Below are 22,273 nucleotides of genomic sequence, written 5' to 3'. Positions count from 1 at the left end.
GCTTCATGTATGAATGAATCAGTCAATGAAAAAGCATTTATTAAACATACTTAGTGACATGCCATAATAAGCACTGAGAATGCAAAAGCAAAAAGTGAAGCAGCCCCTGTCCTCAAATAGCTTGCCTTCTAATTGGTGGAAATAACACGTATTTGGTGGCAGGGTAGTTAGTGGTCAGGGCGCAGTCGATAGTGCACTGGGAATCAGGAAGACTCATCTTCATGAGTGCAAGTGTGATCTCAGACTCTTATAAGTCTTACAAGTCACTTAAACCTATCTGCCTCAGTTTCCTCATCTATGAAAGGAGCTGGAGAAGGAAATAGCAAATAACTTCAGAATCTTTGCCAAGATAACTCCAAATGGGGTCATGTAAGAGTCAAACATGACTGAAACGACTGAATAACAACAGAAATCAGGTAAAGGCTTTTTGTTCTAAGGTGTCATGGGGATGGTAAATTAATACATTGGATAGTTAACTGACACTCTTTCAAGAAGGAATGATAATATTAATTTGATTTTTGTGCCTAGCTTAAGAGGTATAAAATGTGGGGAATGGGGAGTTGTCAGAGAAAAGAGGGGAAGGGGCATATAGGTAGCCTGGGTTGATGATGAATGAGGTAGGATGTGATGAGACAATAGTCTGGTCTGGGCTTGGCTGAATATATAGCGGGTTGAGTAAGTTTATATTCAATCACCAATCAAGACAGCTTTGCCCCAAGGTAGCAAAAAAGACAAGGCCAGGGCAGATGACAAGATGGACCAGGCAGAAACCTGAATGAAATAGGAAGCATGATCTTATCTGAGACTATTGGATATAAGTGAACTTACACTCACTAAATCACCAAACAACTTAGCTCACCCCCAGGGCAAAGGTACAAAGATGAATTGATTAACTCATCACCTGTAAGGAATTTCTCTTTATTTAGACTCCATGTAAAAGATATCTCCTGTGGCAAATAAGAAGACCTTTGTCAAAGATATTTCTCATTGTTTTATGACTCATTTAATACTGATAATCAGAAGATTGTTGGATAGATATCATCTTCAACATGAAACCTTTCCTCAGCCCCTTATATTTTTTTTAATAATCAACAAACAACACAGTGAGTATAATCATAATGACTAAGCTTTGCCACAGAAAAGAGATTTTTTAAAAAGTGTACCTCCCTTTAGAGAGGTGAGGAACTATGTATAAAGAATATTGCATCAGGGCAGCTAGGTGACACAGTGAATAGAGCACTGATCCTAGAGTCAGGAGGACCTGAGTTCAAATTTAGCTTCATATACTTACACACTTATTAGCCGTGTGACCTTGGGCAAGTCACAACCCCAATTGCCCTGCCCTACTCCAAAAAGAAAAAAAAAAGAATATTGCATGTTCAGTCAGACTGCATTAATGTGTTGATTTGTTTTGCAGAAATGTTTTTTTTTTCTTTTTCTTTGTTATCCTTTATTATAAGACATGGCTTGCTGGCTAGGAGAAGGAGATATATATATTCAATTATGTAAAAATAAAGAGAGTGTAAAAGTTCTTAAATTTAAAAACAAGAAGGAGTAAACTTGAGTATTTTCTACAGCTTTCAGTCAATAGGCATGGAAAGATATGATCTTCTATTTAAAAAATTGTAAAAATCTGCATGTTTCTTTTGTATCCATTGAAAAGGCTATAAGCTAAGACTAAAGTGGAGAGAGAGTTGATGCATGACTTTTTGTTTGCAGATGATTCTGCACTCAATGCAGCCTCTGAGGTTGAGATGAGAAAGAATATGGATGGATTCTCTGCTGTTTGTGCTAATTTTGGCCTGACAATTAACAACAAGAAAACAGAGGTTCTCTGTAAGAATGGAGAAATTTTGAATGCTATGGATAAGTTCATTTACCTTGGCAATATACTTTCCAGAGATGTACATATAGATGATGAAGCTGACACATACATTGCTAAGGCTAGGTCAATGTTTGGGGGGGCTCTGAAAAAAAAGTGTGGGAGAGAAGATATTAGGCTGCCTACCAAACTGAAAGAATACAGAGTCATTGTGCTTGATATCATTGTTGTATTCCTGTGAAACCTGGATGGTATATGAGTGCCATACCGGGAAATTGAATCACTTCCATTTGAATTGTCTTAGGAAGATTCTAAAGATCACCTGGCAGGTTAAGGTACAAGGTACTGAAGTCCTTTCTTGAACTAAACTGACATGCATTCAAACTTTACATTTTTTTCTTTGATAAAGATTTCATTTCTCAAACATGAAAAAGTCAAATTTATAGAAACAATAGCCATTCCTCAACTGATGAATGGTCAAAGGATATAAACAGGCAGTTTTCAGACAAAGTAATCAAAGCTACCTATAGTCATATGAAAAAAATGCTCTAAATCACTATTGATAAGAGAAATGCAAATTAAAACAACTCTGAGCTACTACCTCACACCTGTCAGATTGACAAATATGACAGAAAAAATGACAAAAGTTGGAGGCAATGTAGGAAAGAATCCTTATCATCCCTTGATGCTCAGCTAAATTGCCTCTTACTCCCTGGGCTTTCCCTACCTGATTCTCTCTCTTGTAAAAGGTTGCTCCCTCTTCAAATTTGGGTTGTATTTCCCATAGTAAATTTTTTGAGGGAAGGGAGTTCTTCATGCTCAGTGCCAGAGAGTTAGTGAATAGAGAGTTCACTTTGGAGTCAGAAAGACCTGGGTACAAATCCACTTCTGACATGCACTGGCTGTATGACCTTGGGCATATACCTTAACATCTCAGTAAATATCTAACAACCTCTCTCTAAAACTATGGGTTTCAGAATAGTTATTGGACTGAATTTTTAGAAGGAATTTCCTGAGGAGGAAGTACCCACATCAATGAAATAAGAGGTCTAGACCTAAAAAATAAAAATTAAAAAAAATTTCCAGCAGCTGGTTCAGGTTCTCACAAACTGGTAGGGACTTAATGCATGTTGATTTTGAATATGAATTTAAATGGACCCTAAAACAGCCTTAATTCCTTTTTTATGGATCTCTTCTCCATAAGAAGGATGTATTAAATTTCTAAGGTTCTTTCTGGTACTAAAATTCTATTATTCTGTAATTAATCTAAATCCTTCCTGAATCTCTTCATATTTTTAAGCTACCATGCTTTCTATAGGTAATAGGCTTTATATTTTTACTTTTCAGGGCATAAAGTAATATTTCTCCTTATTTGTTCTAAGGTTACCTCTTTCAAATTTCAGTTGAATCCTTAGATTTAATGAAACGACATATGAAAGCTGATGCTGTTTAGAAAGACTACAATGGATAGCAATTGTTCACCCTTCTTTCATAACCAATGCATATGTTTAGAACTTAAAGAATCTTAGCAGGCATTTGATGCAGCTTCTAAGTTTTTCTCACTAAAGAACCTGAGACCCAGGAAGTAAAGTGATTGCAAGATCCTTAAGGCAGGGATTGTCTTTTGCCTCTTTTTTGTATCCCCAGGGCTTAGCACAGTACTTGGCATGTAGTAGGTGCTTAATAAATGTATATTGGTTTCTTGATTGATTGGCAAAAAATAGGTAGTAGAAGAATTAGGTCTAGAATTGAAGTCTCCTGACTCTTAGCCCAGGGCTCTTCCCATAATACCATGCTGCCTTCAATACTGTAACATCTAGCAGTCCTTGCCACAGAGACTCAGATTTCTGCTCCCTGGAATCTAAGACTGATTGACTCATTATTTGACTGAGTAGCAAGACAGGATGGTGCATGGAAAAGATGTCTGGCCTTGGAACTAGGAAAGGTTAGACTCAAATTCTACCTCTAACACAAAGGGAATGACTAATAGTCATTGAACATCAGTTTCCTCATCTGTAAAATTGTGAGGGGAGGGGGAATGGTAGTTGTAACTTATGCTTGATAAACATGGCTTAAATGAACTAATGCATATGAAACTTTTTGCAAACTTTACATAAATAATGATGATGGCTAACATTTATAGGTTTGCGAAGCGCTTTATAAATTTATTGTTGATGTTTAGTCATGCACACATGTCCAACTCTTTGTGACCCCATTTGGGGTTATCATGGCAAAGATACTGGAGTGGTTTGACATTTCCTTCTCCAACTCATTTTACAAATGAGGAAACTGAGGCAAAGAAACTTAAGTAAGTTACCCAGGGTTCCACAGCTAGTAAGTATCTGAGGTAGGATTTGGACTCAATAAGATAAGTCTTACTGACTGTAGGCCTGACACTCTATCCACTGTGCCACCTAATTGCCCACTTTATAAATATTATCTTGTTTTATTCTCTCAACAACTATGGAATATGAATGCTCTTATTATCCCCATTTTACAGAAGAAGAAATTGAGGTAAAGAGAGGTTAAGTGACTTGCACTAGGGTACACAGCTAGCAAATGTCTGAGACCTGATTTGAATTCAGGCCTTCCTGACTCCAAATCCAACACTATGCATTGTACCACCTAGCTGCCAGCTACTATTCTCATTAAGAAAACAAAACAAAGACAGAGGTCATCTAGCCTAATACCTTGCCTGATGCACAAATTTACTCTCTAATGTTTGTTACTTCCAGTGACAAAGAACTTATTGAGTTGCTGATCATCCAATAACGTTTATGTATACTTAGCCCAATGCCTGCCACATAGTAGGTGCTTGGTAAATGCTTACTGACTAACTGATATGTCTGAAGACAATTACTGTTATTGGTCAGACTTTTCTACCCTAACTGACTTCACCCTTTTTTTCCCAAAGAATCTTTGATCTTTCACTATCAGGTCCCTTTGAATTTTGACCCTTAAATGCTCTAGGGGAAAGGGAAAGGCCCAAAAAGCATTGTCAAAGACATGACTGGTGCTGGCCTGGGTACACAGTTCATCACCACTCATCCCTCTAGCATGGTCACTGCCATGTCACCTTGGGCTGGTACATGACTTCCCTTGGAACACATAGGGTGGGGAGGGCATATCCAGATGTAGTGACAAATGCCTCAGAATCCTGAGCCCTGCAGAAATGTGACTTTGCTATGACATGACCTTAACTGTAGACTCTCTTCTTCCTCTATCACTACAGGGTTCTGTACAAGCAGTCTTATGGTGGCTGATCTCAGGCAGCTAGAGTAAACCCCTACTTCTCACCACTGTCATATTCTGGTTATAGGTAGCCCCCAATATAGACTGGAGGTGGGTATACTCCTTAGACTACAGCCAGCAGCTGCCAACTGGCTGTCCTTATGTAGCACCAGTGTGATATTCACAGTGCCTATGGCATATGAATATGTTGGCATAATTCTGAATCACAAAATGTAACAGACTCTCCACATGGAAGACAGAAACAAAATATTTATTCAAACACCAGAAAACCAAAACTATCATAGCAACAAAGAAATCTATACATAATAACAATTCAGAGGGCACTGCCATCCCCATGCCTTCCCCCTGTGATGGCCTTCCCATAAATGAACATTCATAGCTCACTGCCTGCTTCCTCTCTCTCCCTCAGCTCTAACTGTTCTGACCAGCTTCCTCTGGGCTGTGCTCCATCCATCTTGCTCCACACTTTTTGCTCCACACTTCCTGCTCCACCTGCTCAGTAAGCTCCTCCCACCACAGACTCATGTGACTCAGGCTTCCATGTGACTCAAGCAGGTCACATGGGCCTATTAATGGATGGGAAAGATCTCCCCATTTACCATCACACCTTACAACTTAGGTACCCTGCCTTTCTGACTACATGGATACTGTCATATATCTTATTTTATAGAATGACGATCCTCTCTGCCACCTGCCTCCAAACATTCACCATGTTCTTCTTTCTAGTTCTCTGCAAACCATATGTGAAAAGAAGAAAAATATTTATTTTAAGTAGTTACCAGATACTTAAAAGAGAGAAAAAGCATCACAATTACAAGCATTATCTAAATAATATGATTTACAGGGACATTGAAGTGTTGGAGTCAGGAAAGACATCAGTTCAAATCCCAAGTCTGACAGTATATAAAAGTGGGGATAGGTATTGGACTATATACAGAATTCCCAGACAAGGAAACTTATTCTATCCTTTCAGATTAACACCTTCTCTAAAACATATGTTCTTAAAGAGCTACCTTGAGCAATGGTTTCCGAACTTTTTTGATGACAAACTCCTGTCAGTAAAAAAAAATCATGCATACCCCCTCAAAATGTTTATAGTTACTTATTTTTAAATTATATCCATGTATTACACTAAACTACACAAAAATAGATATTTTAAAGGATGAGATAAAGATTAAGTCATTATTTGATCTTAAGAGTAAATAGAGAGCCATTGAAGATTATTGAGTGTCACATGATCAGTTCTAAGCTTTAGGAAAATCACTTTGGTGTCTGAGGAGGGAATATCCTGACATGCAGAAAGACTTGAGGCAGGAAGACCATCATGGAGACTATTGTAGTAGTAGAGGGAGAGATAACAAACGCCTAACCTAGCATGGTGATTGCTAGGTTAGTGGAGAGAAAGAACCTGATGTGAGTTATATTAGGGAGACAGAAACATCAAGATCTGGCACCTGATTGATGTGTGGGATGAGGAAAATTGAGGAGTCATGATAACATCAAGAGTGTGAACCTGAGGGATGGGTCAAATTGGGGTACCATTGGGAGAGGGTGGAGTTAATGTGGTCATGTCCTATACTTGCCTATTCACCCTCTGATACTTGTTCTTCCCTATTGAAAAATAAAAATAATGTTCCAGGCTTACGTCAAGTCAACGTCCCAGAATTCAGGACCTACCTCTGAGTAATGTTAGCTATAGCCATGAGATGATGGGTGAGGGGGAGAGTTGGGGCCGTAAGAAATTTTCCTGTGAAAGTGCTGTGGATATATTTGTCTTAGGGTAGGTTATAACTGCTTGGAGAAGCCCACTCTACACAACAATGGAAGGTCAGAGGTGGGAGGGGTCAGAGTTGGAGAGTGTTTAAGATGTACAATTGTTTTGGAAACAAGCCTAGAACTGGCTCAGGAAGGAGGAGGGTGGGATATTGCACATATTGCCTCGCTCCCATTGGTAGATTATATACATATACCCCTTTAGGATCAGCCTACATCCCTCCAAGCTTATTTCAAACGCTCCCCCCCCCCCCCACACACACACACGGTAGACAACTAGCCTAGGACACAAATGACTTGGCTAAGCCAGCATGTATCCATTCTTCCTAGCTACAAGATAAGCTTTCTCTACCTTGCACCATATTTCCTCTTCAGCTAGCTGTGTGATCTGGTGTAACTCACTCAACTTCTCTGAAATTTACATTTTTCACCTGAAAAATGGGATTGCTACTTTGGTTTGGAAGGAATGTGCATTGTAAATATTGAAGCCCTGGAAACACGTGTGCTGGGATTGTCATAGCCTTGTCATGATACCCTAGAGATAGGACACCGCTGACTTACCTGACCAAATTCTCTTTGTATACAACACTTGTCTGAGTGGGACTCAGGGTGATGTTACCATCTTCATCAGAAAGGAAGCTGTCCTCTGTCAAAATGTAATAGCCATTGGTGAGGAGCCGGGGGCTTCGGCGGCAAATAAAATGGGAACCCGTCAGGGGATTTGTGGAACAGCATTCCAGTGGGGTGTTGCCATCCAGAAAATTATAAGCATAGCTGGAGAGGAAGGGCAAAGAAAGCCTTTAGAATCTCTAACCTGAACATCCAGGATCAAAGATAAACTCTTTCATTTGGCATTTGTCAATCCCTGGGGAATTCTGGGACCCCTAGCCTGTTCTGACTAGTAATTTCTAATCATCTCCTACCACCAAGGTAAATTCTGGAGAATTTCTGCTGTGATCAGCAGTTTCTAACAGTCTCTGCTACTGATCCCAGACAGAGATAGCCCCAAGGACACTTGTGCAACCCCTCCCTTTTTGCAGTTAGGGTACTTTTTTCAAGGTACTCTGTACTCCATTACTTCTATTTTACAGAAGGAACTGAGTCTCAGAGAGGCTAGAGCAAGGTGGAGAACCTCTGGCCTCAAGGGCACATGTGGCCCTCCAGGTCCTTGAATGCAGCCCTTTGATTGAATCCAAAATTCACAGAACAAATCCCCTTAATAAAAGGATGTTCTGTAAAACTTGGACTCAATCAAAAGGCAGAACTCAAGGACCTAGAAGGCCACATGTGACCTCAAAGCCACAGGTTCTCCCACTCTGGGCTAGAAGATTTCATGGTCACATGGCTAATTAGTATCAATGGCATTATATGTACCCAAGCCTTCAAATTTCCAGGTCCCGGACTCTATCCACTATGCAATACTGCCTCTTAGAATGGTAACAAGTGGAATTGGCATCGTTCACTTTTTATATACACAATCTCATAAGATCTTCATAATAATCTTGTAAAACTTACACTGCAAGAACTATTTATTCTATTTTATAGAAGAGGGAACTAAGTGATTTACCCCAAACATACAGCTAACAAGTGTCAGAGTCAAGCAACTAAGCCAAGTCTTCTGACCTCAGGTCCAACAAAAATTGATTGACCTCAAGTTCTAGAAAAGTGGTCCATTTTTCACATCACCAAATCAAGTATCAGAGAGGTCAAGGGACTTGACCTTTGGTGCGTAGCTAGTAACACACCAGCGCTATGATTTGAAGTCGTGCCTCTCAACTCCAGGTCTCCCCTCTCATTGTATCCTCATGACAGTGGAAAAAGAGTCAGAAGACCTGGGTTCGAATTCCACCTCTGATGTTTAAGACCTAATTCACTCAGCTTCCCTGGGGCTCAGTTTCCCCCTCACATGGAAAATGAGGGATTTAGACTAGTTGCTTTCTGAGCTTCCCTCATGCTCTAGATCCATGACTCTATAAATACTAGCAGTGGGGTAGGTGTCATTGAAAATAAACAATCTTATTTGTGTGGTGTGCAGATATTGTTATTTTCTTTTTACAAATAAACATAGTCTCAAAAAGGAATTGTTATTGGTCATATCAACAGGAAGGGGGTACAAGTACCCAGGTCTTCTGAGTGCTTTGTCCTGAGTGCTAGTCTTTCCAATTATACAATGCCAGTAGTTTGTCAGTCAGTCAACTAGCATGTAAGTGTCTATTATGTGTCATGAACTATAGTGGTACAAAGAATGGCAAAAGACTGCCCCTGCTTTCAAAGACTTTATAGCTTAATGGGGCACACAAGATGCAAACAATTATGCATAATTATGTACCCAAAAAGGGTATATATGTGTATATATATGTATACATATATGCACACCCACACATACATATGCACACATATGTGTATGGTAAATTGGGTAGATATATACATACACACATATATGTATGTGTATATATCTCCAATTTAACATGTACATGTGTATATATACACACATGTATATGATATGGTAAATTGTAGATATATGTATACACATACTCACACACACATATAGTAAATTGGAGATAATCAATAGAGAGAAAGAACTAGATTTTAGTGGGGGATCAGGAGAAAATTTCTTGCAGAAGGTAGGATTTTAGTTGAGACTTAAAGGAAGCCAGGAGATGGAAATGAGAAGTGAATCACTTGCAGGCACAGAAAATGCTTGGAGTTGAGAGATGGAGAATAAACTTCAAGAAACAGCAAGGAAGTCATTGTTACTGATTCCCAGGGTACAAGGTGGAGTGTAATGTGTAAGAAAACTGGAAAGTTAGAAGGGGGCTAGATAGCCAAACAAAGGATTTTATATTTGAACCTAGAGTTGATAGAGAGCCACTGAAATTGACTGAATAGTCTAACAGCTGACTGGAGGACAGACTGGAGTGGACAGAGGTTTGAGGCAGGGGAACTGATCAACAGACTATTACAATGGTTCAATTGGGAGGAGATGAGGACCTGGTGTCAGTGCCTAGAGACAATGTCACTTTCTTGAATTGTTAAATATGTTCCATGTACCCATTAGTTGTAATATTTTGCATTCTATTGGGTAAGTCCTTGAGGTTTGAATGATAGTGGGATAGATCCAAAAATAGCCATAGGCTTAGAGAAAACAGTCCTGGTTAAGTCCAGCCTACTGATGCTATTTTAAAAAGGGGGTAATAATACTTGCACTACCTAATTGTTGTTGTAAAAGAAGTGTTTTATAAACCTTAAGAGCCCTATGCAGGGTCTTCCTAAAGTCTTTATGGATTTTTAAGCTATTGAGTATTAAAACTTTAAAAATAGCACAAATCCTCTTGGGGTGCCTTGTCAGCTACAGTAACACTTTACATGATTATTGTGCTTTAAATTTTGTTTTACATACATTACATCATTCAAGACTCATAAATGCACCATATGAAGTAGGAGGTAAGAGATTTTTTTTAATCTTTATTGTTTTAGTTGAGGAAAGTGAGACTCAGAGAGATTAATTGATTTGTCCACACAGCTAGGAAATATCGGAGCCTGGATTCAACCTAGGTCTTTCTGACGTCCTTCACCCTTATCTACTTCATGTGCCATGTTGCGTATGGTGTACTCCATTTCCATCTCTAATGTCATTCAAAATTTCAAGGTCAGATTCTCCCTAGTGCCTTTTCTTTGTAATGCTTTTACAATTCTCTTTCCTTTTTTGGCTGTAAGCACTTCCAGTTTCTGGGTTACAATAATGATGTTTTGTTGTTATTGTTGTTGTTATTGTTTTAATTCCCTAGAATATTAAACAATTCAGTTGAACTGTATCCCCAAGAGACACCCTTCTGTCCAACTCTGAAATCTCTTGACTCCAACCTTGTATATGCCTTAACCATCTGAGGAAATTTTAGCTGATGGTTTTCAGCAAATTGCTTCCAAGGGGCTTACAAAACAAACAAAAAAAAAGTACTACCCCACCCTAAATTTCTTCAACTTGAGCACCCTATCACATGGGTGTTTCCTATTGCTTTGAGTCTGGCCACTTCTCAGATCTATCCTTCTCCCCCTTCCACTAGGACACAACAGAGATAGGTCAGACAATCACTAGGCTCCGAGTCAAAGGTAAGCTACCCGAGGAAAGCTTAGGGAGCTGTCTTTTGCCTCTTTTTGTATACCCAGTGCGTGGCACATTGCTGTACAATATATACTCAATAAAAGTGCATTGATTGATTGAGACTCTGCCCCTTTCTGTCTCTAACCTTAAATACATCATTTAACTTTTCTGAAGCCTTGCATCATCATCTGCCCAAAAGAACTAGGTGGTGCAGTGGACAGAGTCGAGAAGACTTAAATTCAAATCTGGCCTCAGACATTTACATGTGACCCTGGACAAGTCACTTAACCCTGTTTGCCTCAGTTCCTTATCTGGAAAATGAGTTGGAGAAGGAAATGGCAAACCACTCCAATGTCTTTGCCAAGAAAACCTCCAATGGGGTCACAGAGAGTAGGACACAAACTGAAATGACTGACTAACAACACCTCACAGGATTGTTGTAAGGGAGAAATTTTTAGAACTTTAAAATGTCCTATAAATGTGAGCTACCATTCAATCTGGGCTAACAAATTACTTCTGTACTACCTACCTCACCAGGTTGTTTGGAGAATGTTGAATCTTTTAGACATAATGTGTCATGTGAATGTGTTCTTATCCAAGTTGTGACTAACATGTGACAGGACAGGAACCCAAAATATTTGAAGTTGATAAACATTTAGTGCACTATGGACAGGACACTAGGCTCAGTGCTGGCTATACAAAGACAAAATAAAAAAAACAATCTACTCTCAGTGAGGGGGCTGCTAGGGGGTGCAGTGGATAGAGCATTGAGCCTGGTGTCAGAAGGACTTGTCTTACTGAATTCAAATCTGGTCTCAGATACTTACTAGCTGTGCCCCCTGGGTGAGTCACTTAAGCCTCAGTTTTTCATCTATAAAATGAACTGAAGAAGGAAATAGCAGTATCTTTGCCAAGAAAACCCCAAAGGAGTACATGAAGAGTCAGACATGACTGAAAAAACACAATAGCTCTCAAGGAGCTTGCAAAGCACAAAGAAGTATGAAATGTTAGAATCTTAAAAAAAGGAGCTCAGAGGCCATAAAAATAGCTCCCATTTCTACAGTGATTTAACATTTACAAAACACTTTTATCACAACTTGATGAAGTATGTTGGGCAACTATCCCCATTTTACAAACAAGTAGACTGAAGCTTACCCATGAGCATAAAATAAGGATTTGGATTCCAAGTTCAGTGCATGAATCTATTATAAAACAAGTCTGACTATTGGCCACCTGATCTTTGCATTTTAACAATAATAATAATTTAGTAATAATGATAAACATTTATATGTGTGTGAATATGTGTGAAGCACTGTGTAAAGTGCTTTATGATTATTATCCCATTTTGATCTTCACAACAGCCCTAGAAGGTAAGTATCATAATTATTTCCATTTTGCAGATGAGAAAACTGAGGCAAACAGAGGTTAAGTGATTTGCCCAGGGTTACACAGTTAAGTGTCTGAAGCCAGGTTTGAACTCAGGTTCTCCTGACTCCAGATCTAGCTTATTGTATCCCTTGAACTTCTTAGATGCCCCAAATAGCTCCTGTATCAAGGAGCTCACTACCTCAAAGATACGCAATGGACCAAGTTAAAAGCCTCCATTACCATTCACAATGACTCCATACCCTGACTTGGGACCATCTAAAAGAGAATGGCCCAGAAAACCCCATAAGACATAAACCCTCCCCAAACATAGGTGAATCATTCAAAAGAACTTTCCTTTTGAATGATTAACAAAGGTAATAAATGAACCAGGCCTACAAGTTGAAATTGGCATTGCCTTGACTATAGAAAAAGGACAGCCTGCCAGAATACCTTGGGAAAATGCATCTGGGTGATAGAGTTCCACTTGATTCTCTTTCCAGTCCAGGAGAACCTAGGCAAATACGCAAGAGAGAAGAAAAGAGGAGAAAAAACCAGCAAGCCTGATTAAACAGAAAAACATGCTAAACACTAGAAACTCTGTACATGTGGTCGGTAAAAATCAAATGCCTGATGTCCCACCCACAGAGCCAAATTTAAGTCAGATGGGGTTTAAAAATTAATCTCTAATAGCAGTTTTGTCCCTGGCATCTGGAAACCAGCAGCCAGAAATAAACTATGTCCTTGGGTGTTTTGTCTGTCTCTTGGGGTTTATTACTCTTCAGTCTCTGAGTACAGCTTTCCTTTGGAGATAAATTCATGAGGGCCAGAGGGGCCATGAATAAATCATTACTACCCAACAGAGATCTGTGAAATAGAGGAAGATCACATTTTGTGAGAAGGGGAAACCCTAAATTCATCATATGCTTATTGCTTAATTTATTTACTTGCCTGTGTATTTAGCCTGGTGGATAATTTGCAAAATTAAATTGTCTGCCAAAGATTCCCCCCCACCCTTAGGGCAAATTAAAGACATTTTGTTGTAAAACAAAATAATGAAGGTTAGAAAAGTAGGTTTTTATTTTTATAAGTGATTTATGATTTATATGACTAACAGAGTGTGGTATCGTGGGTGGAAAGGGGAATGAATTGTATCAGAAGGTTGGGTCTATAGCCCTTTCCTTTAGGCTCCTAATAATAATAGCTGACATTTAAATAAACTGCTTTACACACTTCGACTCATTTATTCCTCCTGACAACTCTGTGAGGCAAAAACACAAAATATTATAATCATCCTTGTTTTACAGATGAGGAAACTGAGCCCCAGAAATAAGTGAAGTGACTTGTGTTTGCCAAAAGCATCATTCAAACTCAGGTTCCTCCTGACTTCAGGTCAGGAACTCTTTCCCCTTTAATACCATGCTACCTCTTGAGCTAGCCCAGATCATATCTCAGAGGGAAGTTGAGTTTCTTCATCTGTAAAATGAATATAATAATACTTTTACCACCTACCTTCCAAGGTGGAAAGTGCTATAAAAAGTGCGGCATGAACATAAGCAATTATAATTGTGGATATTTTTTAAAAGTGGTTTTTGTAGGTGTTTAACTTGATATAGAGATGTCTGGACCTGTGCTGTCATCAATGTGGGAAATTTCCAAGACATTAATATACAATTTCATATATATATATATATATATATATATATATACTTGTTGTCTCCCCCAGTGGAATGCAAGTTTCTTGAAGAAGGGGATTATTTCCCTTTTGTCTTTGTAAGTCCAGCACTTAGTGCCTGGAATTTTTTTTTAATGCTTGTTGATTGATTGATTGTTGATTGTTGATTGAGGACAGATACAGATCAGTGAGTTCTCTGCAAATTTTAGTCTTAGAGAATAGTATAGGGCACTGACAAGTTAAGTGACCGTGGTGTCATACAACTGGAATGTATCAAAGACAGGGCTTGAATCTGGCTCTATCTTCATATGTAAATATATGTACACATGCACAATATATGTCCATATACATACAGTGTGTATGTACAGATACATGTATACACACAGCATGTCAATATGACACATGCATATGCATACAAGCATATATGTCTCTGTGTATATACATGCATTTCCATCATACATACATGTCAGTCAATAAACATTTAATAAGTGTCAACTATATGCCAGACACTGTGTAAGCACTAGGGATACAAAAAATGACAAAAAATAGTCCCTGTTGTTCTGGAGCTCATAGTCTAATGGGAAAGACAATATGCAAACGACTATGTTCAAACAAGTTGTATATAAGATAAATGTGAAATGACCAATAAAAGGAAGGTGCAAGAATGAAGAAGAATTGGGAAAGGCTTCTTGTGAAAGGTAGAGTTCTAGCTGAGACCTGAAGAGAGCCAGAGAAGGCCAGCATGCTGAGATGAGAAGGGAGAGAATTCTAGGAATGAAAGACAGTCATTGAAAATGCCAAATGTCAGGAGACAGAATGCCTTGTTCAAGTGATAGCAAGAATCCCGGGGTCACTGTGTTGACAGGTCCATTACAGAGGAATAAGGAGTAAGAGGACTGAAAAGGTCAGGGAGGTGGGTTTCTAAGCTGTGAAGGTCTTTGAAAGCAAAATAGAGGATTTTGTATTTGATCTTTGAGGCAACAGGGAGCTATTGGGGTTTGTTGCATAGAGGATTGACATGATCAGACTTTCACTTAAGGAAGACCAATTTGTCAGCTGAGGATAGGATGGTAACTGTGGTGGGGAGAGACACGAGATAGCGAGACCATCAGAAGTGATTGCAATGGTTTAGGCATGAGGTAACAAGGGCCTGCACCATGGTGATGTCAGCATCAGAGGAGAGAATGGGGGCACACAGGAGAGACGCTGCTAATGAAAAATCAACAGGACTTGACAGCAATTGGATTTGGGGAGGGGGGAGGTAAGAGAGTGAGGAATCAAGGATGATGCCTGGGTTGCAAGCCTGGTAACTGGGAAGGTTGTGGTATCTTCAAAAGTAATACGGGAGTTTAGGACAGAAGAAGGTTTGGGGAGAAAGATGATGAGTTGATGGTTTTGAGCATGTTGAGTTTAAGACATCTAGGGGACATTCACTTTAAGATGTCTAATAGACAGTTGGAGAAGCAAAACTGGAGGTCAGCAGAGAGGTTAGGGCTGGATAAGTCTATTTGATAATTATCAGCATGGTGGTGATGATTGAGCATATAGAGACTGATGAAATTATCAGGTAAAATTGTATAGATGGAAAAGACAAGAAGGCCTAGAACAGAACCCTGGGGATAATACACTAACAGGTGACCTGCGTGAAGATCCAAAAAAGAGACTAGGGAGCAGTCAAACAGGTAGGAGGAGAACCAGGATGGAGAAGTGTCATGGAAACCTAGACAAAAGCGAATAGTCAGAAGGTAATGATCAATAGTGGCAAAGGCAGCAGAGAGATCAAGAAGGATAAGGACTGAGAAAAAAATTAGCAATTAAGAGTTCGCAAAATATTTTGGAGAACGCACTTTCAGTTGGATAATGAAGCTGGAAGCCAGATAGCAGAGAATTAAGAAAAGAGTGAGAGGAGGAATTTAGCCACAGAAAGGAGGAGTGATATGGGATCATCATCATCTTCTTCACATCATATCTAGTATTTATGAAGTGCCTACTATGTGCCAGGCACTTTTTCAAATATTGTCTCATTTGATCCTCACAACAGCCCTGGAAAGTAGGTTCTATTATTATGGCCATTATAAAATTGAGGAAACTGAGGCAAACAGAAATTAAGTGACCTGCCTAAGGTCACCCAGTCAGTGTCTAAGGCTAGATTTGAATTCAGATCTTCCTGAATCAAGGTCCAGAGCTCTTTCTACTGTACCACCTCACTGCCAGAGATGGATAGATAAAATGAAGGTTTCTTTGAGGATGGAGAGCCATGAACATATTTTAGGCAGTAGGGAAGCAGCCAGTAGACAGGGAGAGATTACATATAAGTAAGAGAGTAGGAATGATAGAGCATTCTCAGAGACAGAATGGAATGGAATCATTTGTGCAAGCATCAGGGTTTGTCTTGGCAAGTAGGGCCACCTCTTCAAGTGAGACAGGGGTGAAGGGGGTATCTGAGTAAAGTGAGATGAGAAGAATGAGAAAGAGGGAGCTCTCAGCAGATGGCCTCATGTTTATTAGTAAAATATGAAAGATTCTGAGCTGAGAGTATGGGGGTAGGGAATGCTAAATAATGAAAAGATTTGGAAAAGCCAGTTTGGTGAGATAGTAAGTAAATTAGGAAGGTGCAAAAATATTGCCTTGGGGCCCACTTGAGATTATGTATCATGCATTTGTAGTGAATTATTTCTGCATGGTTGCATGATTTTCTCCAATTTCATTTAGCAGCATAATGAGCAAGAGTGAAGGAAGTGGATGGTAAAAGTAATCTAAGATGGAGGCTTGGCAGCGTGAGACTGGTGATAGAAGAAGGGGACAAGAGACTCAAGAGAAATGGCCATTGTAGTGTTCAACTAATTCACCACATGGTCAAGATAGGGAATTGAGGATAGTGTAATCAGTGATCAATAGTAGGTGATGGCCTGGGGAGTTCCTGAGGGGCTGAAGGACCTGGAAGTCACATTAAAGATGAAGAACTAGGTTAGGGATTGCAAGACAGAGGGACGGGTGAACTGACAACAGATTGTGATAAGAAAAAGGGTTTTCAGAGTTCGTGAACCTTGAAGTGGTGGATTTGTGGATAATGGCAAGACCAGCTTCCCAGACTGTCTATAAAAAATGTTTTTAAACAGATAAATTTATATTCAAAAGAGAAAAAGCACAAGAAAGCAGATGGTATTTACTAATTGCATTTCAGGCAACTTGGACGTCAACTGGCTTCAATCTATAAGATTTGAAGCAGAGGACTGGATTGGAGGAGTTCTGGGATCCTTGCCAGTTTTGATTATGCAAAAGATGTCCATTCCACTATGACTGCAGATAGAGAATGTTTATAGATATAATGTGATTTGTAAAGTAGCAATGGAGAAAAGAGTGACAGTGAGGTATATTTTAGATCTAGTTAGTGGAACTTTCTCAACTTATTTGAAGGTAAAACATGCCAAAGAAGAGAATCTGAAGACTCGAATAGGGCTGGGTAAGTTGGAGGGAACAAAACTGGGGGTGGTTGGAGGGAAAAATAAGAGGAAGGAAGAAAGAAACTTGAAACAGCCACCATGTGAACAACGCCCTTGTTTTTGCAAGTAGCTATCAAAATCATTCAGCATTTTCCCCATGCTTAGAGTTTTGCATCTTAATTGCTGCTGATAAACAATCTTCCTTCTCATTTTTATGCACAGACATCTAAAAAAATCATGATATTTTTCATTGAAAGCAAAAAAACCTAACAAAAACAAAAACACCCACAACAACCAACAACTTGGCATTTCTTTCAAAGAAAGAAATGAAGTCAGATTCACTGACAAAGCATACCCAGCATTTAAGAAATGCAAACCACTGACAGATGGTTAATGGCACAAGTATCAGCAAAATCAAAGCAAGGAATCTTTCAGGAGATAATTGTGCTGAGCAGAACTCAGACATTTACTTGCTACTGGTGTAGATGTGAGCTGAGAGATGTGGTACATGTTGGGAAGGCCACTTGTACAAACTTCACAGATTGTCTGCAAGAGAGGTTAAGAAAAGGTAGATGCATATTAAAAATATGACAATCCTAAGAAAAGCAGATGGCATTTACTAATTGCTCTAGAGTACATCTATAAGATTGGAGATGGGACGGGATTAGAGGGTGCTTGGGGACCTTTACAAATTTTGCAATTCTAGAATAAATTTCTAATGGCTTTACTCAATTCATGAAAATTTTGTGTGTTTGTGTGTTTTTAATTTAAGCAATAAACTGATTCAAAATGTGATAGCTACTCCTTTAAATACATAAGTTAAAAAGTCTCCAGGCAAGCCCATGCACAAATATTGAAGATAGTAACGCTGGAAAATAGCTGTTTACATTTTTTTTTCAGTACATCTTGGCTATAAACTGTCAAACCATATTTGGATATGGGCCTGTGTTGTTTGTACAGCAACCTAGATCATGCATACTTCTATATCAAGAGATGCCAGAGCCTTCATGTGTTTTGTGTCAGCATAAGCATTCATAAATGGCCTGAGCAGAGCTGTACTCCTAAGAATAAGGACAGACAATACACATCACAGAATGTTTTTATAAATACAGTTCACAGGTTTACAGGTGCTTGTATTTTACTTTTCAATCTTTTCAACTACTGAAGAAATGCCAGCAAAAGCATATAGATGATAGGAATTTCAGTTGATGTTCATATAGCAAACGTCTACATTCTGTTGGATGCTAAATGTAGTATGATTCACCTTTAGAAAAAAAAAAGAGGCTTAGAGCTAGGAGGGACTTAAGGTATAGTCCAAGCCCCTCTTTTTACAAATGAAAAAAAGTGAACCTTGGTAATGTGATATAATTACAACACTAATATTAAGAAGAATGACAACAGCAAAAGAAATATAAGAATGAGCTAATATTCATATAGTGCTTTAAGATTTGCAAAGTGTGTTACATATATTATCTCATTTGATCCTTACAAAGTGGAGTATAAAATAGGTACTATTAGTTTGTTGTTTTTTTCAATTATTTCAGTCATATCCAATTCTTTGAGACTCTACTGGGGGTTTTCTTGGTAAGGATACTAGAATGGTTTGCTATTTCTTTCTCCAGTTCATTTTACAGATGAGGAAACTGAGACAAACAAGGTTAAGTGACTTGCCCAGGGTCACACAGCCAGTAAATGTCTGAGGCCGGATTTGAACCCAGGAAAATTATTCTTTCTGACTCCAAATCTGGCTCTCTATCCACTGCGTCACCTAGTTGTCAGGTACTATCATTATGCCCATTTTATGTGTGAGAGAACTGAGTTTAAAAGAGGTTTAATTATTTCCCCAGGGTCACATAGCTAGTACGTGTCTGAGGCAGGATTTGAACTCAGTTGCCAAACCTGATGTGTTTGTCCAAGGTCACATGGGGAATTATGGAAGGACTAGGCTCAAGGACTCAATTTCCTTATCTGTAAAATGGGAATAATACCTGTACTACCAAATTCAAAGTCTTTGTGAAGAAAATCCTTTGTAAATTTTAAAGTACTATATGAATGCAGTTTTGGATTGTTAATTTTTTTTTTGTTTTGCTCAGATGATTTTTATCAAAAACCGATGGAAAAATCTCAGTGTGGACAGACCCCCACTGTAACTTTTTCTTTGAGAACCGCCAGAGAATGCAGCTGGTAACAATTACCCATGATCACACAAGGTACTATGTAACATAAGCAAGACTTGAACCCAGGCCATGAACTTGGAAACCAGCCCTTTACCTATTTTGTAATATATGTGCGTTTTTACAAACCATGTACATAGGTTGTATGTATATACACACATGTGCACACATGCATAACATATATGTGCATACAATGTATGTGTATATGTGACAAAGTATGACAATACATATATGTTAGTTTCTTATTCTTATTTTAATATAGCATGCATGAATTTTTAAAAGAACTGTGATTTAATACATATAAGGAACTCCTGGTGTAGACAGTCTCTCTACCAATGCAGATTGCAGTCCTATGACTTATTGGATCATAAGTTTCAAGCTGAATGAATCCTTAAAGGTGATCTAGTCCAATTCCCCCATTTTAAAGAGGAAGAACTGAGACTTAGAGAGATGAAATAGTTTGCCCAACACAAGGAAACGACTGCAGGTCATCTGACTACAAATCCAGCATTCCATAGTGCTATATATGTCCTGGGAAAAGTCTGGAGCATCTAGAGTTTAACTGACTTGCTCAGTCATGTAGGTAGTCTGCTTCAGGGGCAGAATTTGAACCCAGGATTTCCTCACTCTGAGGCCAGCTTTCTACTCATTCTGCTACCTTACCTCTCAGTGTAATAATGTAAGAGTAGCATTAGTTTATTTTTGTTTGTATGACTGCAATAATCAAAATCATTTATTTGTTTCAGTCATGTCCAACACCTTGTGACCCCATCTGGAATTTTCTTGGCAGAGATACTGGAGTGGTTTGCCCTTTACTTCTCCAGCTCATTTTACAGATGAGAAAACTGAGGCAGACAGGACTAAGTGACTTGTTCAGCGCCCACACAGCTAGTAATAAATACCAGAGGGGATATCTGAACTTAAGTCTCCCAGTATCTATGACTTCAAATGTATGAAGTTTCTCACAGAGAAACTTAATCTAACAGTACACATTGGAAATTTAGTTGCATCTTACCATGTTAGATAATTGTCTGCTACACTCAGAGGTTAAGTGACTTGCTCAGTCATGTAGGTAGTCTGCTTCAGGGGCAGAATTTGAACCCAGGATTTCCTCACTCTGAGGCCAGCTTTCTACTCATTCTGCTACCTTACCTCTCAGTGTAATAATGTAAGAGTAGCATTAGTTTATTTTTGTTTGTATGACTGCAATAATCAAAATCAAACAAGGCCCACAGTACCAGAAAGAATGTTTTAAAAACAACAATAATACTAAGAACAAACATTTATGTAATGCTTTCCTCACGTTTATATAGTGCTTAAAAGTTTTCTACTTTGAGCAAAGCAAGCCAAGGAATGTAAACACAATCTACTAATTAACTTCAGGAGTAAACCCCTGAAATTCCTTTAACATATTTGTAATTAAAACCAGAAATTAATTAGTTTGAGATGTTGAACATAAAAATAAAGCTATATCTTGGTTTTGGATCAGGTTAGTTCTAAGCATGCACTATTCAAATTGATGCATTTTAATCTCTTGTTCACTAATAATTAAGTTGAATTTTAAGTTTAACAGCTCATCCAGTAGCTAGCAAGCAAGCTGCTCCAAACACTACATTTCTGTAGCCATGTACAGTTAAACTGAAATACATTTGATCTAGAATTGGTTAACCATTAAGTCTTCTTTTCTAAACCTGTTTAAGCAAAACAAAACAAAAAAAGTCTGCTCTAACAGGCTCTTGAAATGATTAGTGTCCCTCTAAGAAAAAATTGGTTCATACGTTGTAAGGCTGAAGGGGATCCCGAGGGTCTTCTTTCCACAGACAGTGATAAAAGATTGACTGCAATTCAAGGCTTCCCAGATCTGACAGTCAGGGGAGAAATCCTAGAATTGGCTGCTTTTCTGTTGAAAAAGGCATCAGAATGTCAACAGGTACCGACATCTTGCAAGCAAGATGAATTATACTCCTCTCCCCTATTAAAAGAAGCAAATACACACACACACACAGAGGCACTCATGTATGCACATACACAGGCACTCATGCATGCACACACACACACATGTGCACACATACACTATAGTTTTGCCATCCCCAAAAGCTTCTCTTGAGGTTGTAACATTTTTCCCTCAGCTGCTTTCTCGGACAGAACAGTCTGTAGGTCTTGGGAAAGGAAGGCAGTTCTCTGACCCACTTGTTTCCTTTCAAAAACAGTCTACGCAATCAGAAGGCAGGGAGGCAGAATGAGGTCACATTTCCTGTCGGGTCTCACATCACAAGAATTGGCTTTGAAGAGCACACTCAAGTTCACTATTAGGTTTCCTGAACAATCCTGAAAGGGGGGAAGGAGAGGGATGCTGTCCAGGGAGAGGGGGTGGAGATTGTTGTCCACATGCCAGGCTAGCTAGAAATAGATAGAACTAACATTCTAACACATATAAGTAGAAATACAGCTAACTGTCCTTCTAATTAGGGTTTTCTGAACTAATTCATCATCATCTCTCTCTCTCACTTTGGATGCAACAAAACAAAGCTTTCAATTATATCTCTTATTTCTGCACCTCTTTATTTATTTCTGATTGCTACCAGTCAATGCTCAGTATTCAGATAATTTCACAGGGTTTTTTATTATTAATAATAACCTCTCTTTGGAGAATAATGATGAGATTAA

General features: G+C 38.8%; 1 protein-coding gene across 2 annotated transcripts in view; it reads right to left on the bottom strand.

Moving 5' to 3' along the window:
- TMEM71 (transmembrane protein 71) overlaps positions 1–21,846 on the bottom strand; it is a 57,983-nt gene extending 36,137 nt beyond the window's left edge. For both annotated transcript variants that reach the window (XM_069081314.1, XM_069081313.1), the window contains exons 1-5: positions 21,679–21,846; positions 21,385–21,506; positions 17,903–17,978; positions 12,768–12,828; positions 7,409–7,621 (exon numbers count right to left, since the gene is read on the bottom strand). In XM_069081314.1, coding sequence (XP_068937415.1) covers positions 7,409–7,621; positions 12,768–12,828; positions 17,903–17,942 — 314 coding nt within the window. In that variant the 5' untranslated portion in view covers positions 17,943–17,978; positions 21,385–21,506; positions 21,679–21,846. The remainder of the gene's footprint in view (positions 1–7,408; positions 7,622–12,767; positions 12,829–17,902; positions 17,979–21,384; positions 21,507–21,678) is intronic.
- Positions 21,847–22,273: the final 427 nt, after the last annotated feature.

This window comes from Petaurus breviceps, unplaced genomic scaffold (assembly GCF_028583685.1).
Source record: "Petaurus breviceps papuanus isolate PSGF00001 unplaced genomic scaffold, PetGlider_PUasm1.0 98, whole genome shotgun sequence".
NCBI lineage: Eukaryota > Metazoa > Chordata > Mammalia > Diprotodontia > Petauridae > Petaurus > Petaurus breviceps.
The sequence above is the reverse complement of the archived record's forward strand: the minus strand, read 5'-3'. Positions and strand labels throughout refer to the sequence as shown.